Source organism: Phasianus colchicus, chromosome 12 (assembly GCF_987193195.1).
Source record: "Phasianus colchicus chromosome 12, bPhaCol1.hap1.1, whole genome shotgun sequence".
NCBI lineage: Eukaryota > Metazoa > Chordata > Aves > Galliformes > Phasianidae > Phasianus > Phasianus colchicus.
In genome coordinates this window covers 12,699,649-12,723,434 of record NC_143447.1, presented here as the reverse complement: position 1 = coordinate 12,723,434, position 23,786 = coordinate 12,699,649, and the positions used below count along the sequence as shown (strand labels likewise).

At 41.1% G+C, this 23,786-nt stretch overlaps 2 protein-coding genes across 5 annotated transcripts in view; both read left to right on the top strand.

Annotated features, from left to right (window-relative positions):
• The window catches only part of CEMIP (cell migration inducing hyaluronidase 1), a 102,220-nt gene that overhangs the window by 8,680 nt on the left and 69,754 nt on the right, over positions 1-23,786 (top strand). The window lies entirely within an intron of this gene.
• Positions 1-23,786, top strand: part of LOC116225371 (cell surface hyaluronidase CEMIP2-like) — a 45,537-nt gene that overhangs the window by 8,466 nt on the left and 13,285 nt on the right. For both annotated transcript variants that reach the window (XM_031587708.2, XM_090148985.1), the window contains exons 8-16: positions 678-747; positions 1,382-1,510; positions 2,506-2,591; positions 2,968-3,099; positions 3,220-3,255; positions 3,506-3,658; positions 5,055-5,232; positions 10,016-10,231; positions 15,768-15,976. In XM_031587708.2, the coding sequence (XP_031443568.2) occupies positions 678-747; positions 1,382-1,510; positions 2,506-2,591; positions 2,968-3,099; positions 3,220-3,255; positions 3,506-3,658; positions 5,055-5,232; positions 10,016-10,231; positions 15,768-15,976 (1,209 nt within the window). The remainder of the gene's footprint in view (positions 1-677; positions 748-1,381; positions 1,511-2,505; positions 2,592-2,967; positions 3,100-3,219; positions 3,256-3,505; positions 3,659-5,054; positions 5,233-10,015; positions 10,232-15,767; positions 15,977-23,786) is intronic.

Genomic DNA, 23,786 nt, shown 5'->3' with positions numbered 1-23,786 from the left:
ATGATCCAATTAGTTGGTATAGCCATGAGAAAAGGTTTGCAGTGTTTTTACATGTGTTTTTCATTATAGCAAAAGAAGTTATCAAATGAAGCAAGACAACAGATGATAATGTTTTCATAGCTATATCTGGCTTCTGTTTGTGTCACTACGTGATCCTCCCTCTGAGGCAAAAACTCTTTATTTGAACAAATGTCAAAATAATATCTCCTTAATCTCCTGTTTAACGAGCTATTTGTGGCTTGCAAGGACAGTTGTTTTGTTTTCCAAGTAGAAGCATCATAAATCCATATCGAATCCCCTACCTCTTGCCATTGCCCAAAGAGATCCAAAAAAAAACCAACCCAGAAGTTCATTTTTTTCAGGCATTTTCCAAAGCTACTTCAATTTTGGGAAAAAAAGAAAAGAAATCAAGACATCAGGTTTCCTCAAGGTGCATTTAACAGAACTGGAATTTTGTGTTAATGGCCTCATATAATTTATTTGTACAGCATGTGGCTTTATAAATGAATGTCTGACATCACTGGATGCTTTCTTTCCCTTCAAGAGTGTCATTAAAAGGTTGTGTGGCGTTTTAAAGTCAATGGGAGGGTTGTGGCTGAAGTCCAGCACAGTGCTATGAAAACGTATCCCTTCCTGTTTGGTAACTGTTCAGGATCATTTTGATTTTGATTTTTCAGGGCTGTCAGCACTTTCTGGATTGCAAATCCAAACAACAACTTAATAGAGAATGCAGCTGCCGGTGCTCAGGTAAAACCATTTAACAGCGAGTTGTACTTTGCCTCTAGGTCCCATGTATTCTACTCTTTTTGATGTTATTAGTGTGAGGGCAATGAATTTTTAGTAAGTCATCACAAAATCCAGATATATATTTCTACAGCCTTTCTCTCTGTTAAGGATTTGCCCACGTTTGTCTCAGAGTTGTTTCTGAGACCAATTTCTGTCACAGCTGTGGCTGGAAATGATGTGTGGTGTCTCTGAGAAAATGTTGATTCTTATTTGTAGTTTAGTGCCCAATAAAGTTTTACATTTATTTATATAAATACATACTCTTTCTGTGTTATTATCTCCAGTGTTTAACCAAATCCTGTTTGTGTTTAACGTGGCTATGCAGACGAGGCTATGTTTTCTAATAAGCCACCTGAACTTCATCTACAACACATGGATTTTTAAAACCTCCACGTGTGCTCAAGGGGCCTAAAGTGCCAAAGGGAAAGTCGAGATGTGTATGAGTACGGGCCGGTGTGTGTCCCTTGGGAGTTGCATGAGTTTTGCAGGCTCAGCTGAAAAATCTGGCCAGCATACAGGGAAGCACCAAGTCACCAGGATAATCTCTATCACTAATTGCCGAGTTTCATTCTTTGGGCCTCCCTTTGTTTTTTAGGATGTCGGGATCTGGTACATCTTCCATCGGGTTCCAACTGGACAGTCTGAAGGGCAATATCCAGAAGGACAAGCTGAACATACCCCCTTGGGAGTCTTTTACAACAACAGAGTCCACTCCAATTTCAAGGCACGTGGATGAGTTTTGTGTGTTACCACCAACATAGTGCTGTGGTGTAGGGCTGACCACGTGCAGTGTTGATGACGTATGGCTGTCTTACATTTTGATAATGGTCTTCTAGCACTATATCAAGAGACACTCCACGTTCAGTTGTAGCACTCTTTCTACAATAAGAGAGAACTGAGCAGGATGTGAGTCCCAGTTCAGGGTTCTTTGTTAGAGGGGTTGTGCCCAGACTGAACATGTACCTACTGCTGAGGTTCAAGGAACGATGAGCAGGATGACACTGAATGCTGCTGTTGGCCACAGTGATACAAGGACGTAGAGGGGTGAGGAAAAGTACCTTGTGCCAAGGTTTGCTCATCACCTTTGAAAAACGAGACCAAATATTTAAGGGTAATTCCAAGACAAACACATTTCCTCTAATATTCTGTTGACATGAAAACATAACCTGTGAGCTATAAAAAGTGTTTTCAACTTATTTCTAAGGATTGTAGATTGAAATCAGTACTATTTTCTGGGTCTTGTAAACATTACATCTTGGTCCATGACAGCTGTTGCTCTATCTCAATCTTTAGCTTGGTTGAAGCAGCTCATTTTCTCTTTTGACTGTTGGGTGGCTCGACTCTTTTTATTTAAAGCTGCACTTCTTAACAACGGCCTTTTTCCAAAAAGTTATCAGAGTTTGGCAGAGTCCTTTATTGCTTTCAGCAAGAGAGAGAGAGAGTGGGAGTTCAGTGCCTTGCACTGGGTCAGAAGACAGCTCAAGATGTTGATGCGTGACATATGGCAGAGCAGGCTCTGTCCTGACTTCAGCGTACTACATCCTGTGCTAATGTCACCCTGAGCAGTGCCAAGTGACACTGAGAGGGGAGAGAGAGCCCAGGCTGCAGGCTGTTGCTCTGCCTGCACGTGCAGGCTGCCCGTGTTCATTGATAAAATCTGTGATCTCTGGCCTCTTGTGTACAGTCTGGTAAAGTAATTGGAGTTGTCTGCTTTTTCAGGCTGGTTTGTTTATTGGAAAAGGAGTAAAGACAACAAGAGCCAGCGCTGAAGATCCCAGAGAGTATCTCACTGTCGATAATGCCAGGTAAGCACATGCTGTACGGCAAAGTACTTTGGATACTTCTATTGCTTCTTGGCTTCTGCATCACATTTAGCAGGTCATTAGTGCCTCATCATGGTTGGAGAATCTGAAAATACACACAAGTTCTCTCTGATGTGCAGAGGCAAGTATTTCATAGCTATGCACAGAATTGTTTGTATTTTTGCTGATCAGAAATGATATGCGTGCATTTGGGATTGTAAGGACTAAGCCATGAAAGGCTTGAAAAGTCTAGATTTCATTATTCATTAGTCAGTTTGTAAACTCCAACATTACTTATTAATTACTTAGAAAAACTTACATCTGAAAGATGACATAAGAGATCCTAAGAGAACTGCATTAACCGAGCTTCTTGCTTCAGGTTTCGCCCACATCAAGATGCTGATCCTGAAAAGCCGCGAGTTCCTGCCGTAATTGATGGTCTCATTGCTTTTAAAAATAATGACCATGGGGCCTGGGCCAGGGGCGGTGACATTATTTTCCACAACTCTGGGTAGGTTCCTATAAATTCATGCTGCACCGTTCCCCCCACAGCAGACATGAGTGGGCCTGTAGGCCAAATTCCCTTTTGACATTCGTTGTAATTTGCACCTCTGTGCTTCCCCCATCCCAGGTTTTCAGACAATGGAATTGGGCTCACACTGGCAAGGTAATTTCTTAAAATGTACCTTCTTGTTTTTCCTCACAAGTTATCAGGCCAAAGAATAGAAGCTGAGACCCTTCCCTGGGTCTACTATTCCCCACCCCAAATCTACTATTTACTGTAAGAAACATTTCCCTCCCAGACTGCATATAGCCATTGGCTTAATCAGTTGGGTAGAAATACTGTATCTTCTGTGTAATTAACAGTGTGAGTTGATTGGTCGCATAGTTACCTGTGTTTCTTTGTCTGCTTGTAGTGATGGGACATTCCCAACTGATGATGGCTCTAGCCTGGAGGTGTCACGCTCCATTTTTGTTGGAGAAAGCAGCAATCTGGGCTCCCAAGGAGGCCAGAACAGCTACTGGGGAAAAGGGGCAAACGGAGAATACAGGACACTGCCCAGAAACAAGTGAGTTGTTCCTCTGCCATTTCTTCCTGTTAGAGCAGCGTGAAGAAAAGCCTCAGGAATGAACGTGGCTACCAACGAGTAATTTGTATTGGGTGTTTAAATTATTGTAGAGGCCAGAAATAATAAGCATCCAAATAAACCTCCTCTTCAGGACAACAATTTGAGAGCACTCTCAACCAAATGTTTGATTTTAATTTTCTGTTTGATTTATTAGTCACTGGTGAGTGGATTAGAGAATCTGAAAAATACCAAATTGCTTTTGTGCAGTGCTTCATTAATACAGCATTGACCTGACAGTACAGCTCCCTTAGACCGTGCCTCCCTCGTACCCTACTGCTGGCGTATCTGGGTGGGCAAGAGCAATGTGTCAAAGGGGAAAGATGTCTTCATTACTGCATCTTGTTTCTCTTTCAACAGCTGTATGTTATTTGCTATTTTGATGGCAGCACAACCTCTCTCCAGCAAAAGCATCACCAGAGCAAGCTATGTTTCCCCAAGTCTAAATGCTTCCCTAATGTATGTGTTAGCCGATGCTCATACATCCTTAAGCCTTCTGTAGGGAATAATAATATCACCTGGTTCCCAGTGACCTTCAGGCTGTGTGCCCATTTGCTGTCTGCTGTGTGGCTTGTATGTCTGAACAAATCGGCAGTATTTCTGGATGTGGTAGGCAGTGACCTACTCTGCCATGCTGCTACTGGCCAGCTCTCATTTCCGTCTATGTAGCTGAAGCAGGCCACCCTTTAACCAAACATTGCCAGAGCCAAGCAAAACTTGGAGCCTTCTCAAGACAAGCCATGGAAAGGGCAGGTCCTCTCCAGTGGTGTTTCCTTCAACACCGACAACTTGACAACATGTCCATGGGCTGGTACTGCAGGAATCAGCTTTCTCTATGAAGTGCTGTGGGCTAAGTTCTGGGGATCATGTTTGAAGTGACCTGGGGGGAAAGCAGAAACTGTGCTGCACCACTCTGTAATTTCTTCTATGAAGACACTATTGCCTCCAGGGGGTGTGACTGATACCATTTTTTTCAATCACACTAAGGTTTTCCAAAGAAATCTCTGTCCTGGAATAGGAAACTGCATAGCAAAGCTGCCACACAGCCCTTTGGGGCTTCCTCATGCCAATTCATCCCTGGGCGGCAAGGGACAAGAGCTCTGAACTGCATTATCCTTATCTTATGCAACCTGTGTGGGTCATTGTTCCTTGAGCCTTATCCTTTAGAGATAAGCAGAAATTCAAGTTCTATCAGCTGTGTGCTTAGTGTCCAGATCCCTCTTTTGGGAAAAGAAAGGTCTACTTGCTGCTTGTTGACAGCTTTCTGTGCTTTCAGGAGAGAACAGGCGCTTTGTCCAAGCTTTTAGCACAGGATTGTGTTTGTTTTTAAATCTCACAGGACATTCCCTATTCGTGGATTCCAGATTTATGACGGGCCTGTCAGGATGGCAAAATGCACTTTCAAGAAGTTTACCCCAACTGCTGACCGATACTCGAGTGCCATCGGCTTCTTCATGAAAAACTCCTGGCAGATAAGCCCCCAGAATAATGTGTCACAAATCCTGATGGAGAAGAGCGTAAGTAAAACAGGAATGCATGCTGCTAGGTGTGGAGTTTTTCCAAGTATTTAGAAGTGGTGAGAAATTTATCCAAGAGCAGGAATTTCCAGGCTGTGGTGCGTGTTACATTAGAGCATACCACCACTTCATTTTGCATGAAATTTCTTTTGATGATGGTTATTTACAATCCATTAACATTTGAAAAATAACAATATTAAGGTACCTTATACCTGGGCATGTGTACACAGCAAAATCTTCAGCAGAGTAAGTTTTCATCTTGCAAGCAGAAGAGCCAGAACACCATTCTGTGCAGCATTGCCAGATAATATATTGTACAAACCTGGTGAGAACCTGGTTAGAACCTGGCCTCAGAGTCTGAGAGGGACACAGTGAGGGATCAGGAGGCAGCAAGCTGCAGTACAGTTCTTACAATGAAAGAAGCAAATGCAATTAGAAGCAAAACCATGGTCTGTTTCCTGGGGTTAGCAGTGAAATTCCTGTTGAGAACAACAGGGACTTTCCTTGAGCAGTGAGAGCAGAATGAGGCTCTGTATTTGTGTCTTGGCAGGAGCCATAAGATGCTGAGCAATTCCAGTCCTTGTTCTAGATTCCTGCAGGGATCATGGCTCTGAACACTTGGCTTGGGAAATGATAAATTCCACCTGGCTCACTCCCAGGGATCATAACCTCTCCTTACATTCTCTTCAAACAAGATCCATGCTTGTTAGGATGTCCGTGAACTGTAGTAACTTTGGGCTGAGGTTTGGCTTATCTTGAGGAAAATTTCCATTGCTCTGGGATTGACCAATATCACTACTCTGGCAAGCAGTCAATTTGTCTGTCCCCTCTTTGGTACACTTCAGCTCAACAACAAGAGGGTTTTTCATGGAAGGGTGATGCTGACTGCAGTCACTTGACTGCTCCTTTAAAGGGCAGATCCTGTACGTTTTGGTAAAGAGGTCTCAGTAATTTTAGATACTTTGGGGAGATTTGGAGCAGTAATAAGAGCTAATTTGCTGTACTTCTTTACGTCTTCCACGGGGAAATGGTTATAAGATGATCATGGGAAACATGAATGAGAAAATCATCCTGGAACAGGGTGAGGAACTTAAAGAAAAATGTATAATGAAAAAGTTTTTTCAGTGGAAGAAATTGGAAATTTTCCTTCAGTAGTGCTGTAAGACTCTATCCAGTGGAATGGCTTCATGCAGATAGTATCTGTGCACATCAGCAGAGGTGATGGTTGCTTTTATTGAATGCCTGAAAATGCAGATCTTTAATACTGTTGTGCCATTTGAGGCCAATGTCCTGGCACTTTTTCTCTGAGGAGTAGTTCAGTACTGTTATGCCCTTAAGATCTGAGGTTTTCAAGGTAAAAATAACCAGAAGACTTACTAACTACTTCAGTAAAACGAATTAAAATAATTCAGTGTCAACCTGTCACCAAAAAATGCTAATGACATTATCCATTATTATGTATGCACATTTCCAAGAAATGTCCATTTCTCAAGCTGGTATTTGGCCAGTTTCAAAACCATTTATGTTCGTAACCACCTGCCTCCCAATGCTTTTCTCTTTGATTCTATTTTATCTGGATTGAACCCAGATGTGCTAAATCTGATTTCAGACTTGAAGGATAGTATATTGTTTTGTTGCTAGTTACTATATGGGGCAATATGTCTTTGACCAGTTGAGATAGAACCTGTAAACTCTTTTTATTAATTTTCCATCTCCAGGCTTCATTTTATTACTTTTTCAAGGGTAGCTAAATACTAATTCCCTAAAGAACAATCATTTTACAGCTGATTTTTAAGAATAAATTAAACATTACTGCAAATTGTACCATGATGATAAAACTATTAGTCATGTTGAAAGAGTAATTGTCTAATTAATCAGACTAATCAGCTGGTTGGTTAGACCACAAAGTAATAAAGCTCGTCAGGTCTTGTTTCATTCCAGCATAAAAATAAACTCTCAGGTAGAACAGAAGACTGAAACATTATGCTCCACATAAATTATTCTACCTGTCATTTTTGTTGGCAAACTCTCATATATGAAGATATCTGTACGTGTTTTTTAATAATGATGCACTGCTTAAAAAAAAAAAAAAAAAAAGTGCTTTAAAAAAGTAATTTCAATGCAGAGGAAGCAGTAATTGTCCTTAACCCAGCTGAGGGCTGGTCTGATGGTTGAAGTCTCCTGAAGGTCTGATTACTGACAATCAGTGGGAGCTGGTGAGCTCAAGGAGGCAGCCCAAGAACAGAGCCATGTCCAAAGAAGACACTTGTGCAGCATTTCTTAAGAAGACCCAGCATCAAATCACAGAACCGTAGGGATTGGAAGGGGCCTCCAGAGATCATTAAGCCCAAGCCCTACTAAATCAGGTTCCCTACAATTGGTTACACAGGAAAGTGTACATGCAGGTTTTGAATATCTCCAGAGAAGGAGACTTCACAGCCTCTCTAAGCAGCCTGATCCAGTGTTGTCTTTTTATTCATAAAACCTCTATCCGTTCATGCCTCTGCCGTGTTGCTGCACAGTTGTAGAGTGAGGTGAGAATCAAGAGGCTGTACACAGCTGTGTTAGTTTTCTGCCTTTGGACAGGCTTAGTTTTACTAAGAAATGATGTACTCTAATAACCATCTGTCGTATACCTGTCAGGCACCAGGCAGGTAATTCAAGTGGCCCTTGCACCATGTCGCTCCTGGGTGGTTCACTTCTAATGAAAATTAGGTGTTTGAATATTAGTGTGGAAGCTAGAAGTGATCTGTCCCTGTGCTCCTTTCTGTCTCATTCCTAGCTCATGAGCATACTTGATAAGCTCAGTCTTCCTTCACATGTGTTCTTTAGCAGTAGCAGCAAACTCAGTTCACCTCCTGTCCCTCAGTGTACAAAAGCAAGGTTGTCCTGAGATGTATGAAAGAAGAAAGTGATGCTACTCATTAACGTTTCCATACCATTTCTGACTTTCAGACTTTTAGAGGAGAATGTTAGAAATGAGATTAACGTCAGGACCAAAACAGACTCCCTCCTGGATGGGAGCAGTGGGGCTGTTAATCAGATGTAAGCTGTACAGGCTGTACCTTAGTTTATTTTGAAGTACAGCTGACTTTGTTCTCTTCCCCAATGAAGTGCCCATTTTCAAATTCAGCCCCAAGACGTGCACTGTCATAAAGTGTTTATAGCAAAGCTTTGAGCTGCAGCACAGTGTTTGCATTTTGCTCTTTTATGAATTAAAAAGATCCAAAAAAAAAAAAAAAAAAAAAAGGAAAAAAGAAAAAGCCCACAAAAAAAAAAAAAAAAAAAAAAAAAAAAAAAACCTCCCCAGAACTTAGGATATTCTTCTTCTTTGCCAAATAGCTCTTTGGGTAAAAATTTCCTGCAGCGCAGTAAGAAAAAAAAATTAATATACTGAAAAATACACACTGAATTTCTGTGTGTTTGAGCTTCAGGTGTCTAAGTATCAGCCTCATAAACAAACAAGGAGGTGACAAAAACATGGATTTAGGGTTTAATTTATCTTTAGTAAAGACTTACTAGGGCAATGTACGGCTCTTGCTGCTTCATTCTGCAAGTTGTTCTTGTTACAGTAGTCATTCTTTTTAAGCCAGTGGGGCTTTCCATCTAACTGAGAACCACAATGCCCCTCCAGTTCTACTAAGATTTTTATTTATTATTGTGCAAATAAAGCCTTTAAACTCCTTAGTGAACTTGCAGCATAATCTTGCTGACCCTAATTCTTACTCTTGTGAACAGTCCAATGAAAATTATTTGAGCAAAACGGAATGAATTATAGTCCTTTGGGCCAGCATGCTCAAGTTGCTACTTATGCTGACTCTTTCAATATACGTTGCTTCAGGGTTCTTTTTGTGCACACGACCTGGAATAACTATTGTCTTGATTTCCTCAGAAATTAATCATCACACAGTGCAATAGTTTACTCTGCAGGCATTAAAATATCCCACGCCTTCTTGGTGAACATCTGTAGCTTCCTTGTTTTGTTGTATTTTCATATCAGGACAGAATCTTTTATTTATCTACTGAAGAATTTTGTAAATAGAGCTATGCACAATGATGATAATACTCTTCCTTGTTATTTTTCTTGCCTAAAAAAATATTCTTCAGAGGATTAGGATATACACAAGCACCAATTCTGAGAATTGCTGTCAGTTCTATGCATTCTAAAAAGTTTTTTGGGGAAAAAAATATTAAAAAAAAAACTTAATAAAATAATAGAAATGTTTGAGTTGGAAGGGACCCTTCAAGGCCATCTGGCCCAATTGGCCTGCTCTGAACAGGGACAACTACAGCTGATCAGGTGCTCAGAGCCCCATCTATGCCTGACTGGAGTGTCTGTGGGGACAGGGCACCGACCACCTCTCTGGGCAACTCTGTGTCACAGAATCAGAACAGCCATTGGAAATACGTGAGAAAGTTCACCATTTGTTTCTTTGATTACAACCAGGGTCAAAGATACTTACTTCTCTGTAAATTTCATAATCTTCCAGGACTTCCCTTCCCTTTGAGTCATCCTCTTCTTTTTGGCTCAGTGCAACTTACTGCTGTGTGATTTCAAGAAATAAATGGTTTTGTGGGTACAATTCAAAGTCTAATTCTTACAAAAATATTTCCTGCAATTGAAGGGTGAAAACCAATGTAGCCAGAAATCTAAGTGAAATAACCAAGCAAAATTCTTGCTCAAACGACAATGCTATCTAGTCCTAGATGTATCACTCTCTTGGCTGTTAAAACACTGCAAGTTCAAACCCTTACAATTTGTCTTCTTATTGTCTCCTGCTAGGTTGGACTGAAAGTGTTTTTTGGCAGAGCAGGCCAGTGGTTTGGAAATAATGATAATGACGGTGACAAAATGTCTGTCTTCCACGATCTGGATGGCTCCGTGACAGGATATTCCAACATTTTTGTAGGCAGAGCAGACAACTACCTGCTCCGTCATCCCGGCTGTGTCACCGTCCCTCGCTGGAATGGGGTGATGTGCACTGGTAGATATGCACAGGTAAGGGGGTGGCAGCATGCAGTGTCACTGTGTGTTGGGTGGGAGTCCCCAAATGCTCTGTTTGGGGTGGTGGGGTGAAACCCATTGAATGCTCAAAAAGATAACAGGAGAATAATACTTTGGGTATAGTTTTACTGTTTTGCTTTATCAGGAGTTGCTTTTAAAGTATCTAGACACTGGATTTGTGTCCTCTGGTTTGCTATTGACTAGGTGGAAACAGGATTGGGCTCCTAAGAGACAGCCCCACTGAATAATGGTTTTTGTGCTTGGCACTTGCATTTTCCTCTGTGTCTCTAAGGAAATAATATTCCAGGCTCTGGCAACCTAACAGTTAAACTCAGAATTGTAAACAAGTAGGCATTTATATTTTTATGTCTATTAATACTTTCCCAACTATGGCACTCTACGTGGTGAGACTGTTTTTCCACCATAGAAAATTTCCTTGGCTAGGTTTAGGCAAGCGTAAACATTTGCTTCTCTGGGATCTGTTACCAGCATTTTTCATCTAATCAGCATCCAGCAGGATAAGTGAAGTTCACATTAACTTTATGGGTTTTGGGTAGGGAAATGTATGTGCGTGCAGTGCAGAAGAAATTGGTCCCATGCAACAGCATTTGATTTAATGTGGAGGGCATATCTGATGGAAGATTTCAGCTTGACCTTGGTTCTCAGCATCCTTAGAAGTGGATGATTTGTTTGTGAGCTGAGTTCTGGGTGTTGTATTTCAGACCAAAAGCTTAAAAGATTGGATCCAACTAAGGAGAAAGATGTTTTGCTTTGATCTTGGTAGTCCTATTACAAAATATGTTTTTCTTTTCCTCCTCTTGTAGCTCTGGTACACAAGAACCTTTATTCTTCCCTCGTGTAAGCAGGTGAAAACGTCCTTTCAGTTCAAGGAAACATTACATTGCAGCTGAAATGGGCCCAAGATAGACTAGGGAAGGGCTTCTTGGCATGGAAAAACAAGACCCAAGTCCTTCAGCTAACATTACATCTAAATTCTTCCTGAGCAAAATGCCTAGAGTTCAGTTAATTCCTTTCTGGTTTCTTTTCTGCTCTTCTTCTGGACAAAATTTGCCCAGAAAGGGGAAAACCCATTCCTCTGGCAGCGTTTCTAGCTCCACAAAATCCTGGAGACACACTTTCCTGAAGATGTTTTAGTCTGGCAACTTGGGCTGACGTTCCCACTTGACTTTCCATGGCTGGTTCGTGGCTTCTTCTGCATCTTCCTCGTGTGGCGTCTGGGAGCTTCCTGTAGTGGGAAGTGCTGAGAAATGCCTTGTGCTTTGACTTCAGCATTGCCTTGCTCTGCCAAAAAAGGGCTATGGGACCAGCTTAAGGTCACAAGATTAACACAGGCAGGAACTATCAGGCCTCTTTGTCCTTCCCTTTTGATTCTGAAGCCTGTAAGGTTGGTATTGTCCTAACAAGACAAGCTTATTTTATTTTTAATGACTGCTAAAACACTCATGTGATATAAAGTGAGGCTCTGGGGAAGAGCATCAGACAGAAGGAGACAAGGAAATTGCAAGACCTGGCAGCACCATAGCTTCTGGGGATTTCTGTGAGTCACCCAGTCTCTATCAGCAGGGCACTGAGGTCCTTGGTATCCCATCAACCTGATTTACAGCTGCAGCAGAGGCTGATGATAAAAGAAAAACGTAGGGAGAGGTCCATCTCGCAGTTATCTCCATGTAGGTGGGTGAGATTTCCAAATGCATTGACCTGGAGACATCTCAACGCCTGTGTTGCTTGTGGAAAATGTGAATGAGATTCCTAAACCATTTCTGTTTTTTACATGCATAGTAAGAGAAGTGCCTTGGCTCCCAGTGGGCAGTTGAAGCTTACTGCTTCCTTGCAGACTTCAGAGCAACTCAGGACAGATTGTGAAACTTTTCTTTTTTGGGACAGGTCCTTTTTTAAAATAGGCTGAGCTTTTTGGCAGTAGATGCTATTTTCCTTTAGTAGCTTAAAAAGATGTTAGATGGTTGTAAGGCTGCCACTTAGCAAAATTAGTGCCATTTTTGAGTTAACAAAATTGATTCTTTGCTTGTTTTAAACATTTTAGGTAATTCTTTTGATTTTATTTATTTATTTTTTAATCAGTTCACTCCACCCAGTCACTACCTTACCATGTTCAGTTGAAATAGAAGTTGTTCCACTTCTATTAGCTTTGTTTTTGCAATGTTTGCAATTACATGCATGCAACTGTAAGTTATGTGTGTTCAGTTGGTATTGGGTTTGGCAATGACAATTCTACAACTAAAGCAAACTAGAGATGCAGTGGATAGCAATGGTGTTTTTCCATGCCCAGACAAAGTTGTACAATCCCAGTGTGTGGTGTTTGAGGAGCATCACACAGACTGGGAAGAAGGAAATCTTGCAAACTATTTTTCAGCTAATGCCCTCCAGATTTGGATGAAGAGGTCCAGTTTTGATCTCTGATGTACACCAGTGGAAAATAAAAATAGTTTTGCTGATGTTAGCAAAGCTGCTGTTATTTCTAGGGCTAAAATTGGTCCCGACATGTATAATAGGAAGAAAAAATACTACTTCTTTATGAAATAATTTTGTAGTCTTCACTTAGAAGTTCATAGAGAAAAATTGTTTCCCAGAGGAATGATCTTTTTCTGAACAACTGAAGAACTAGAAGAATAGATGTGTTTCAAGTTTCTCATTTTTAAGACATTCTACCCCAGTTTTACAACTGACAGCACAGCAGGACAAAAGCAATGTCGAAGAAACCAAAACACCACCAAACTTTCTCTCAGCAATGAAGATTTTCTGTTTCACTGCTTTGCATTTTGCTTATCTTCTTGCTGGCTATCCAGTTGAATAGCAGATCCCCATGAATTGTAAAGGAACTTATCTTCTCAGTTTCACAGTCTTCTTGGGAAAACTGCCATGTAAGCACAGGGAAATCTGACACATCTTTTTAGCATGAAATGTTAAGCAGCTACAATGACAACTATGTCCGTTAAACCATCCAGACAAGTAGCAGGATCCCATTTTATAATGTTTGACTCTCTCTGCTTTTCCTACTCCATTAGCTTGTAATTTCTCTTCCTCCTCCTCTTCCTCCTTCTGCCCAGAGGAAGGGATAAATGGGAAGTGTGGGGTGCTACTTTCTCTGTACCTTGGTGAGTATAAGAACCAAGCCAAAAAGACTGTGGTTGGAGAGCTGTGCAGAAGGCATCTCAGCTATTGTTGCATTTAATTGGTAGTAAGTGCACTGCAGCTGCCACCTTAATGTTCTATGTTTGTTGGATACAAATATTTGAAAGAAATAACATCACAACTTCAGTTTACAGAGATAGGACAGAAATGATTGTGTCTTATCCAGAAAGACACAAGTGAGATATTACTTTGCACTTTCAGTGTTCATTCCCACTGTTCTTTATCAGAGAACGCTGTTCTGATCGAAAATGATTAATACATTCATGAGATTTCAGGTCTGGAGGGACCTTTCTGACCACCTACACTGACCCCAGAACTACTCCATCAGGGTGGGGAAAAATGGGATCGAAATGTGGGTTATTGCACTGCTCATAATCGACTTCTCAATTACGGTTTTAATGTGAATGGAAAATAGGTTTTCTTCCTTGGTTTCAGAGATAAAAAAAAAAAAAAGTCTTTTATCATACTGTAAAAAAAAAAAAAACCAACAAAAAAACAACAAATTATTCTTCCCCGATCCATGAAGAGTGAGCAAATGGGTTGCTGCTCGGGTATTGTTTGAGCAAATTGATCCATGGTTTCAGCCATCAAAAAAATCTAGTGTTTAATATGGTTCTGGAATCAACTTTAATCCACAAAGGACTGACTTTCATCACTGAAGTGCCACAGGCAGGGTTGCACTGGAGTGAAAGGAGGAATGGACTGAATATCCAAGAAATATTTATTACCACTTCTAGATTGTTTTTTGACACAAATCCCATTTTTTTCACTCAAGCATTCAGCATGAAGATGCTTAGTACAGGGGTGAGGGGTGGTTAGGCTGAAATGACCCATGTTTTGGAGGTGCTGTGGAGCATAAATGCAATGCCAGGAGCAGGTACAAGTGCAGAAGTTCTTCTGAACATGACACTGGACCAAGGAGCTGAATTAGCAACCTCCAGAAAACTTGCAGCTTTAGTTAAACATTTTCTTACATTTCTTGAGACATTTCTGGTTTAAATTCAGTCACAAATATATTTCTTCAGGTTAAATGACACATCACCTCTGTTTTCTGTCAGATGAATTTTGCAGTGGCTAAGGCACTATGTTCCAAGGAGGAAGGAATGGAAATCTGTCACTTGTCATGCTGTGACATGCTGTGACTAAAAGACAAACCAAATGTCATGGGAATATTTGCTTCTTCATTGCGCTTTGGAGTCAGAAAAGCAATTCCTATTGTATTTTAAGGATGTCTTATCATTAGTATTACAATATACTTCTAATGAATCCTATATATAAACTAGTGGAAGGCAATCTGTTTTGCAGAGCTTTTAATCTGTGTAGACAAGAAAAGGAATAAGAAGCTGATATGGAGATAGGAGAGGCCAGGCTTGCAAAGTCTTGTTTTGAGAGGAGGCTATCTGATGGACCTTGTGTCACCCTCTCCTAGTTTTGCCTGCAGTATTAAAATCTGCTGGAAAACAAAAATTGAGTTTAAAAATAATTGTGCTGAATGTGCTCGTGTATTATTAGAAGACATTTTATTTTTTATGCAAACAGAGTTGTTCTACGTTATAAAAGAGCGGAGGAAGAAGGATTGCAGTTGTTCTCAGCTGCTTTCAGCGCACCTGGAACCTTTCAGGGAACATGACAAGCTGTGAGCTACATCTCATACAGTGCTGAAACCAATTTGTATAATGAGCTGTGTGTCCTCCTTCTGTGCTAGTATTTCACATAGGGAGAAGCAGGTGAACATCATGCACTGAACCTTAAAGATAACGTCAGCCACACGAATTGGCCTTCGTTTGAATCAAAGAAGAACAGAAAAAGCACAGGTGTTGAATCAAGGTCATCTGTTGGTCCCCATTGTAGCATATACAATGTTGTATTTGGTCTGTATGATCACCGAGTCAAGACGTTGAATTTTAGCCCCCCAGATTTAAGCCTTTTCTGCTTCTTGAAGATGAAGGTGTGGATTCCATTAGGTAACTGGACCCGATCCAAAGCCAGGAGAAACTCATTAAGACTTTTCTATATTTTCAATGGAATAAGGCTGTTTTTAAAGTGCAGTAATTTGAATTTATAAGAAACAGCCACTTTGTGATAGTTCATTGATCAATCTTGTCCTTGAGTCTGAACAGTTAACATTTCCATGGTTTTGTACAATTCATATCTCACTTCACGGTGTCCCCTCAAACGGCTGCAGATGCTATTTCTGTTTTACCTTTTCATTTGAACTGGAAATGTTTCAGTCATTTTCCGAATGTTCTGCGCTCTTCATTGGCAAAACCATTTACAGGCAACAGTGATCAAATGCACATGTTACAGCTGAGCCTGGCTATTTTAATGGACGTGTTTGTCATTTTCTTTTTACCCTCAGCTTTATATTCAGGCCAGGCGCCCTGAGAATCTGACCTTATCCATTGCCAGAGCAGCATACCACTCCCATCCCTTGCAGTTGCAAGGCGTGAACAGAGGAGCGCCGTACCAGCAGTACCAGCCAGTCGTCATGCTGGAGCAGGCTTACATCATCCAGTGGGATGGCAGAGCACCTGAGGATATCATCCTGTACCCAATCAACTTCAACAGGTACTGCCCTACGCTGTTAGAAAACGTTCTGTTTTAAAAGTTCTGGCATTATAGGATTTTCCTGGGTTCCCTGCAACTGACCCTTGGAATGTTCTAGCAATTTGTGAGAGCACCAAAGTGAGGTGTTAATGACTGGCACTTACTGATGCAAAGAACTGCCTCTGCTTTTTCGTTATTCCAACCTTTTTGATGTACAGAGCTGTTTCTCTTTCCAGTAAGTTTTGAAACAGAGTCCAAGTAAGTCCTGGCCTGCTGTCCCTGAAATCCCTCCAGAAGAGCCCTGGCTCTTGTTCATATGTTTGTACTAGTTGCACATAATTTATTTCCCATATATATAAAATGCAAATGTCATCACAGAAGTCCATCAGAATGTGCACGGAGCATTGCATCTTCTGAAATCCAAATAGCACTGCAATCACTGTTTCTTTCTTGATAGCATTTCAAAACTTTAGGATTCAGTACAACAAAATTGTAGGCTGTGCTCTATTTATTTTCCATGTTTCTTCCATCTCATCTAGTGTTCTGTAAAAGCAAGGCATAGCCAATTTAGACCTGCCTTTTCCCCTTGTAATCTATTTCATTTTATATAATTTCTTTCATGGTTTCCAGTAGTGGTTCAGGACCAGTGTACCTCTTACTTTAGTGAAATTACTCGTGTTTTGCACTGGTATAACTCCTTGGAGAATCCTCTAATCCATATGGTTTAACTGTGATGCACGTTGCCATGGCTGGCAAAGAACTGCTGCAAGAGACGAGAACCACAAAAAAAAATGATCTCGCCATTGTCTTGGGCTCTGCAGTTTCCGTGGCTCCTCAGTTTACTGATAACAAGGCAGTACAGGAAAAGGGCCACATGATACATGACTGTAAGCAACAAAGCCATATGAGGGCTCAGATTTGCAAAGTAGACGTTAAATAACTGATGTAGAAGAAGTCAGATGCACAGAGGACATGAAGAAACATGTACCGCTGGTAAATGGGGAGTATTTCCAAGTCTGTCCTGTATTATCCACCAAACCCTACACCTATTCTCTGCTTCTCTAGCAGGGTGTCACTGCCAAAGTTTTAGTTTAGAAAAGTTTTGGTAAAAGCTTGAAAAAATGTGAACGTTGGAGCTGAAGAAATTTGGGGAAAACGCTATTTGTAGTTTCAGTCATGAAGCTTTGTGGAAATGTAGCTGAGAAAGACAATGTTCCCTCTTTGTATATCCCCATTTTGGTAAGTGATGTGTGATTGGTCCTCTTTGGATTTAAAGATTAAATGGCTATAGGACCACGACCAAGTCCCCGGGCAGTCACTGCTTGGACATTCCTGTCACAGAGGAATGCCTAGAACTAAAACACTCTTTTCTGTATTAATGTAACTTCATGCACTTCAAGGAAGTGCAAAACCCATTAGTCACTCATGGATAAACTGTTTTGCAATTATTATCTGTCTTTAAATAATTAGCTATTTCCTTGCAATTAAGAGTTAAGCCTTCTGCATCAATACACAATTGTTACCCAATCACTATGCCAGTTAGTACATGCCAAAGCTTTGGCAAGTACTTGGTCTTCAATCACAAATTCAAATCTTAAGGTAGCACTGTGTGACCTTAGAACTCAGCTTTAAGTTTAGCCCTTGTTCAAGCAGCAACTTACCTAACTTTTACTATTGATAACCACAATGGGTCTGTGGTTCTCTTTGTCTTGTGTGAAACCAATTAAATTATTTGAACAGGGCAAAGGTTTGTAGACTTTTCTGATTCAGAAACAGTTGGCAAGGTGTGTGTTTTGAAAAACTATAGAAGGGAAATATACCATAATACGGAAAAAAATGTAATTTTACTTTATAATTTTACTTCATTCCACTACAAGAAAGATACTGACTTGATAGGAAAGCATTTAGAAGAGAGAACTGACCATGGTGAAGGAAGTTGAAAACAAGTGTTATGAGGGGTAACTCACTGGGTAGCAGGAGTAGTAATTGGGGCTATTTATTCCAGAGCTGAGAAGGCTGAGGGAGAACATCACTGCTACCTATAACTTCCTGAAAAAGAGGACAACTCCTGCAGTGAGGAGGTTTCAGTCTCTTTTTTCAGATGACATGAGATAGGATGCAAAGAAATGGCCTCAAGTTGCTCTAGGGGAGGTTTACATTGGATATCTGGAAGAATCCTTTTCATAGAAATGGTGGTTAGAGGTTGGAATAGGTTGCTTGGGAAGGTGGTGGAGTCACTACTTCCCTGAGGTTTAGTGGTGGATGTGGTTGTGTTAGTTTGATGATTAATGATCTTATAGGTCTTTTCCAACCTAAATGCTTTGATGATTCTATGATTTAAAGCATCTTGCAAAGAAATAGTTGAGAATGAAATCATGCCACAACTGTGTGTCTTGGGTAACGGAACAGCAATGGTGAAAAATCCATACTGCATGCAATAACATAGGCAGAAGTCATTCCCATGGAAGCAACTGAAGTAAAAAACAAGATTTAGGAGCTTGAAGGAAATCAAATGCCTACTTAAGCAGTTCCGTGTATGACATTTATTAAACAATGTATCTAATCATTTTTTGAATGGAAGAAATCTCAAATTGTGAAGCAGAGTAATCAGAGGCAGAAAATCAGGGAAGGCTTTTACCTATTTCAAATGGCTATTTGCTGACTGCTCTTTTTCAGTCTAAAATACTGAATAATCTGCCAAAAAATGAGCTCTTAACATAGTTATATCCATGGAAAACATATGCGATGCAAAACAAAATATGTTTGAGGAATTTTACTAGTGAAACTTTGCAATTATTAATTTCAGACATAGCCTTACCAAACAACCTAACTATTTTTAGACTTGTCATTGTAAAATGATGGATAGGTACATCCAGGATGCTGCCTTCACAGCTAGATAGCCCTCATGCTTCTGGAAGGACTTTCTGTGCTGGCTGAAGGAAGGTCAGAGGGGAAATAAGGAATTTGACAGGAAGATGTGTACCAGGATTTGGACCTCTTTCGAGGTCAGGCACGGGGCTGATGTTGAATATTTGTGCCATTAACATTTTCAGTGTTTCTGAAGTGCTGTAAAAAGAGCTAATGAAAGCAATTCCGGTTTAAATGTTTACTAAATGACTGGAACACCAAGATTCCCGGTGTGGGCAGGAGGTAGGGATGCACTCACAAGGTTCAGCTGAAAGTGGCAGTTCTGCTTTCTGCACCTGTGAGTCCAGCCTGGGGAGTCCAGGAACTGCTCAACTGTTTGCTCAGTGAAGGAGGACAACTTCTTTCTGCGGAGGCACGTGATGGTTAGCTGCAGTACGTGTGTCTTCTGTGCACTGATTCAAGACGTGTTTAGAGTACTTGCAGATTTTCAAGCACAAAGTGTGAGAGCTTCATGAATAGTGGCCTCAAACTTCTCCTCTGCGAGTTTCATCTTCTTTCAGGCGCAATGCCCACCTCGTCAGAGCTGCTTTTGTGTTTTCTCTGTTCTTGTGCTCCGTAGAAAGATTGGAACCAGCTATTGAGTTGAGGGCTGTGCTCAAAACTTCTGTCTGTTTCTAGAAGCACAAAGGCCCGCAGAGAGCGTCAGGATTGTTAAGAGAGGAGGGTGAGGCTGGTATGGCAGGAGGAGCACCTGGAGAACATTATTTGCTTGCAAGTAAGTGCCTCCTTTCAGGTGCTGGAAAACAGTAAGAGGACTGGCTCTTCATAGGGTAAGAAAAGTCACAAAGAAAGTCCTCAATTTAATGACACAGGCTTTGTGTGTGTGCAAATTCTCTAATCAAAGAAGAGGCTAAAGCAAATACTATTATCAAAGGCACATTGCTGTTCAATAAATCAGCCAGGCTTATTTGTGTTATCAGCTAATCTAAAGATAAGAATTAAATCTCTCCCAAGCCCATATCTGCAGTATAGTGCAATGAGTTATGTTGTTGAAGCAGGCTGAAAAGTAAAGGCAATTAAATTAAACATTCCTTGTTTTTTATGAGCACAGGCAAATATCTCTATACTTGGTCTGCTGAGACTCAGAAGGAAGAGTTTTTCCTTATTAGGGCGCTCTGCTGTGATTCGACTGAGGGAATTTCAGGAAGATGTGAGCAGGTACAAAGGAGGTATCACCTTTTTATAGGTGAACTGCAACAGTGCTGCAAGCAGAGTTAGGGTTAGTACAGGGCTGCCCAGCTGCCCTAGCCAATGTTGGCCCCAGGGAAAAGTTCAAGGAGCTTTTCCCATGCTGCCTTCACTGGCACCCTCTCAGTGTCCCCTGGAGAGGTACAGTGAGTCTTGTAACACTGACATTTCGTGCCTTGTTGCAGGAGTTGGATCCTTATGAGAGTTTTTCCAAAGATTTATTTGGCAGCGGAGAGCCAAATCTCTTGTCAAGAGCAAATGAAAGAGCAGATGTCCATGTGTGTGCTTGGGCACGTGTCCAGCCTGCCCCTTTCTGCGGTATTTGTGCAGGGACGACACAGGTGCATGGTGATATCCCAGCGTTTGCTAGGCTGGCATTCTGCACCGTGGCTTGTTATCGTGTTCACAGGCAAATAATCTAATTATCTGAAAATTCAAGAGGCTGGAATGAGCTTGTGTCTAAATTTTGGATTAAAAACAGTGGGGACTTGGGGCTCTGGGTGATGTGTGGTTTCCAAGATGCTGTCATCCATTCAAAGGTGGAGGTTTCATTGCAGGCAGACAACTTACACAGCCTGGGTCTGCACTCAAACTCCAGGGGACTGGTTATATTTGTCTTTTTTCAGGGTTGTGTAGATGGGTGTTTTCCCTATGGCTTTTTATTCATTGCCAGTCTGATTCATACTTTCAGCTACTTGTCATTTTTGTGATTAAATTCTTTAGCGATGATAGGGTTTTTAGGAAAACAAAGATAATGAGACAAGGCTAGAACATACTTGCTTCAGATTTGCCCAGTTTATGGATATTTCCTAAACTGTTCCTTTTTCAGATTAGTTCCAAATGTGCTTTTCCTTGTGATTTGCAGATTGACAAGTGGATAGGAAGATGAAATTAGTATTTCAAAGTGCGGCTAACAGTTTAAGGCTGTGACTACTTCCTTGTTACTTGTACGTAACGTGAGTGCTGACCTCGATCTCTCAGATCCAGATGTATTATAAGTAACACCAGCACTATTTCCAATAATAATAAGTAAAGTGCTGCTTGGGTTTCATAGCTTGTTCCTCCTGATAACATCTGTAATTCAGAGTTAATCATCCACACGACGCAGAAATCAGTTGAATTCCCTTCTGTCTGTTTCAATCGCTTAAATTACCCACAGGCCAACAAGTGGGTGAAAGCCTTTAGACTTAGAAAAAAACAACTAGAAAGAGGCTGAAACATTTGCCAAAACACTGGGTTGCAGATTGTACTGTTTCAGTATGGCCAGGCCAAATTGGGTGCTGGCATTGCCATGTGTAAGTGATCCTAAAGCCCTGTCTTTGCCTCCCATCAGCAGCCCTTGCTGTTTTCTGTTCTCTATGGTTTTTGCGTGGACAGGATTAACAAGGAGAGCTGATAGTTTCACTGAATGAACAAGAGCAGTCTAGCACTAACAAGTCCTCATATGGCTGCAGCAAGCCAGGCTACAGTTCCACGGGTATTTCTAAGTCCATTTTCCTCACCCATGATGCTGGTTTAGGAGGTGGTTGTCCTGTATATGGATTTTGTGTTGAGGAGATTCATCTGGGTGCTGGGCAGGCTGTTGTGAGGTTGAGAGGAAAAACATCAGTATTATGACTGAGATGAAGGAACACAGATCTTCTGTTATTTGTTCTTGAGGAGCGTTGGAGACTGTGGTGGTGGCTTTGCTGGTTTTGCTTTCTGAAGTTCGAAATTCATCCTGTGAGAGGCAAATGTGCAGAAGCAGCCTGTGAGAATTTTTTGCTGGGCTCCCATATTATGAACAGGAAAATTTTGAACTCCCATTTTTCTCAGTGCATGTAGAGCTGACCAAAATGTCAGAGGGTTTGTTTTAAATAGTAGTAATAACAGTTGGGGGAGGCTGAATCACTGGATGGAAGTCTCTTGTTTTTTCATGCCTGAGGAAAAAATAAGTAATTTTCAGTTGTACTCTATTGCATGCCCTCATTGGCTTACACCAGATTTTCATCAGTGAGATCAGGATTTGGACTGTGCACGTCCATGGTCATCAGTTACGTGACACACCACGCCAATAGACATGGTGGAGCCGTTTTTCAGAATAATATTCATCAACTTAGGGGTTCCCTGAGCCAAAATACAGCCAGGAATGATGTACAGCATAACCTCCAACCCCAGCACTAGATCCTACCCATATGCTCCATATACTCCCATATACTCCATCTGATACAGTCACGAGACATGGTCACTAGTGAACAAGTGTTCGTTTGTCCTCTCCCAGGCAGTGAGAGTTGCAGACATGTGCTCTTTCAATGTTTAATGCAGCCAAATCTCATCTCAAACTTGTGTGACTCACATCCCACCACTCGCAGAAGTCTCTCCTCCTTTGCCTGTTCAATCTTGTTTCCCTGAGTGGGAGTTTGGGATTTAATTGTGAGGGTTGTTCTGAGGTTGTAACAGAGGTATGTATGTGTGTACATGGGGATCTGTATTGACCATATGTCCAAGAACAGGAAACCTCTTGCCTGCTGTTTTCCCTCATCCTTTTTGCTTTCACTTATCCGACAAGCCCGCCCAATGCCAAAGCACACAGATACTTTCTAGCACTTTGCCTGATGTTTGCAGTCTACTTGAAAGAACCAGAACTACGAAACAGCAAAATTCAGGTGAAAAGAAAATGGCTTCTCGGGTTAGTTCTACCCAGCCATTTCCAAAAGGAAGTAAACAGGATAGATATATTCATAAACTCACGTGAAATGTGCTGTGGGGATCATTGAAGGACAGTAACAGAGGGGCAGAAGTGCTGAGTTTGATAGATCTTGGTATATGCTCGGAAACCTTCCAAGTAGCATTTGAAACTGTTAGAACCTGCTAAGGATGCTTTGCTACTGCATATTCAGCTTTCCCCTTTTAAAGGTCTAGTGTGGGTGTTTTTGTTTTGTTTTTTTTTTTTTGTAAAAACAACAGGAAAATACTGGCTTGATTAAAAACAGGAATGAAAAAAAAAAAATACTGTTCCTTACTTTTAAAATGAACTGAAGTTTATCACTAAAAAAATTATGAATATGTTTGCATAGTTTTGCGATGAAAGCATCTTAAATATCTCAAGTTAGTTTCCTACACGTGTCTATCTGCCTTTCATTTATGCTGATAGCTACTTTCAAAGTCAGACTTTCCATCTGAGTGTATTTTTATTTGTTTTTCTTGCAAGATTCCCATAAGAATGAAAGTAGAAGAAAACTCCAATGCGTAGCTACATCAGACAGCATTTTCTGTATCAGTAGTATGACTTCTGTCCCTGAAATTTTAAGTGACTTTTTTCTGCTGGTCTTTGTGCATGTGGAAATGCCCTTTCCCAAACAGGCATTTCTTCTTGCTAGTGCAGAGCGTGTCCTCAGGACACCTGCAAAGATCCCAGCTGATGAGCAGGCAACCACTGAGCTGAACAAGGGCTTCTGCCCTACAGGATATTACTAGCTCAAATGTTTCTGATTCTGCCTGCCAATCTTCACCTCAGAGCAGAGGTGAGAAAACACGACAGAATGGAGAGTTTGAAGCAGAGAAATAAAGAAGGAATCATTATTCATTGACCACCCTGAAAAAGAGACAGGCTTCCTGCACTGGAGACCCAGCCAGGAGGTCTTTGTGGCCAGTGCTGTGGCTGAGGGAGGCACATGCATATCTGCTTTCCTTGGAGTGCAATGTCCAAGACATCTCATGCCTGATTGCCTCTTCT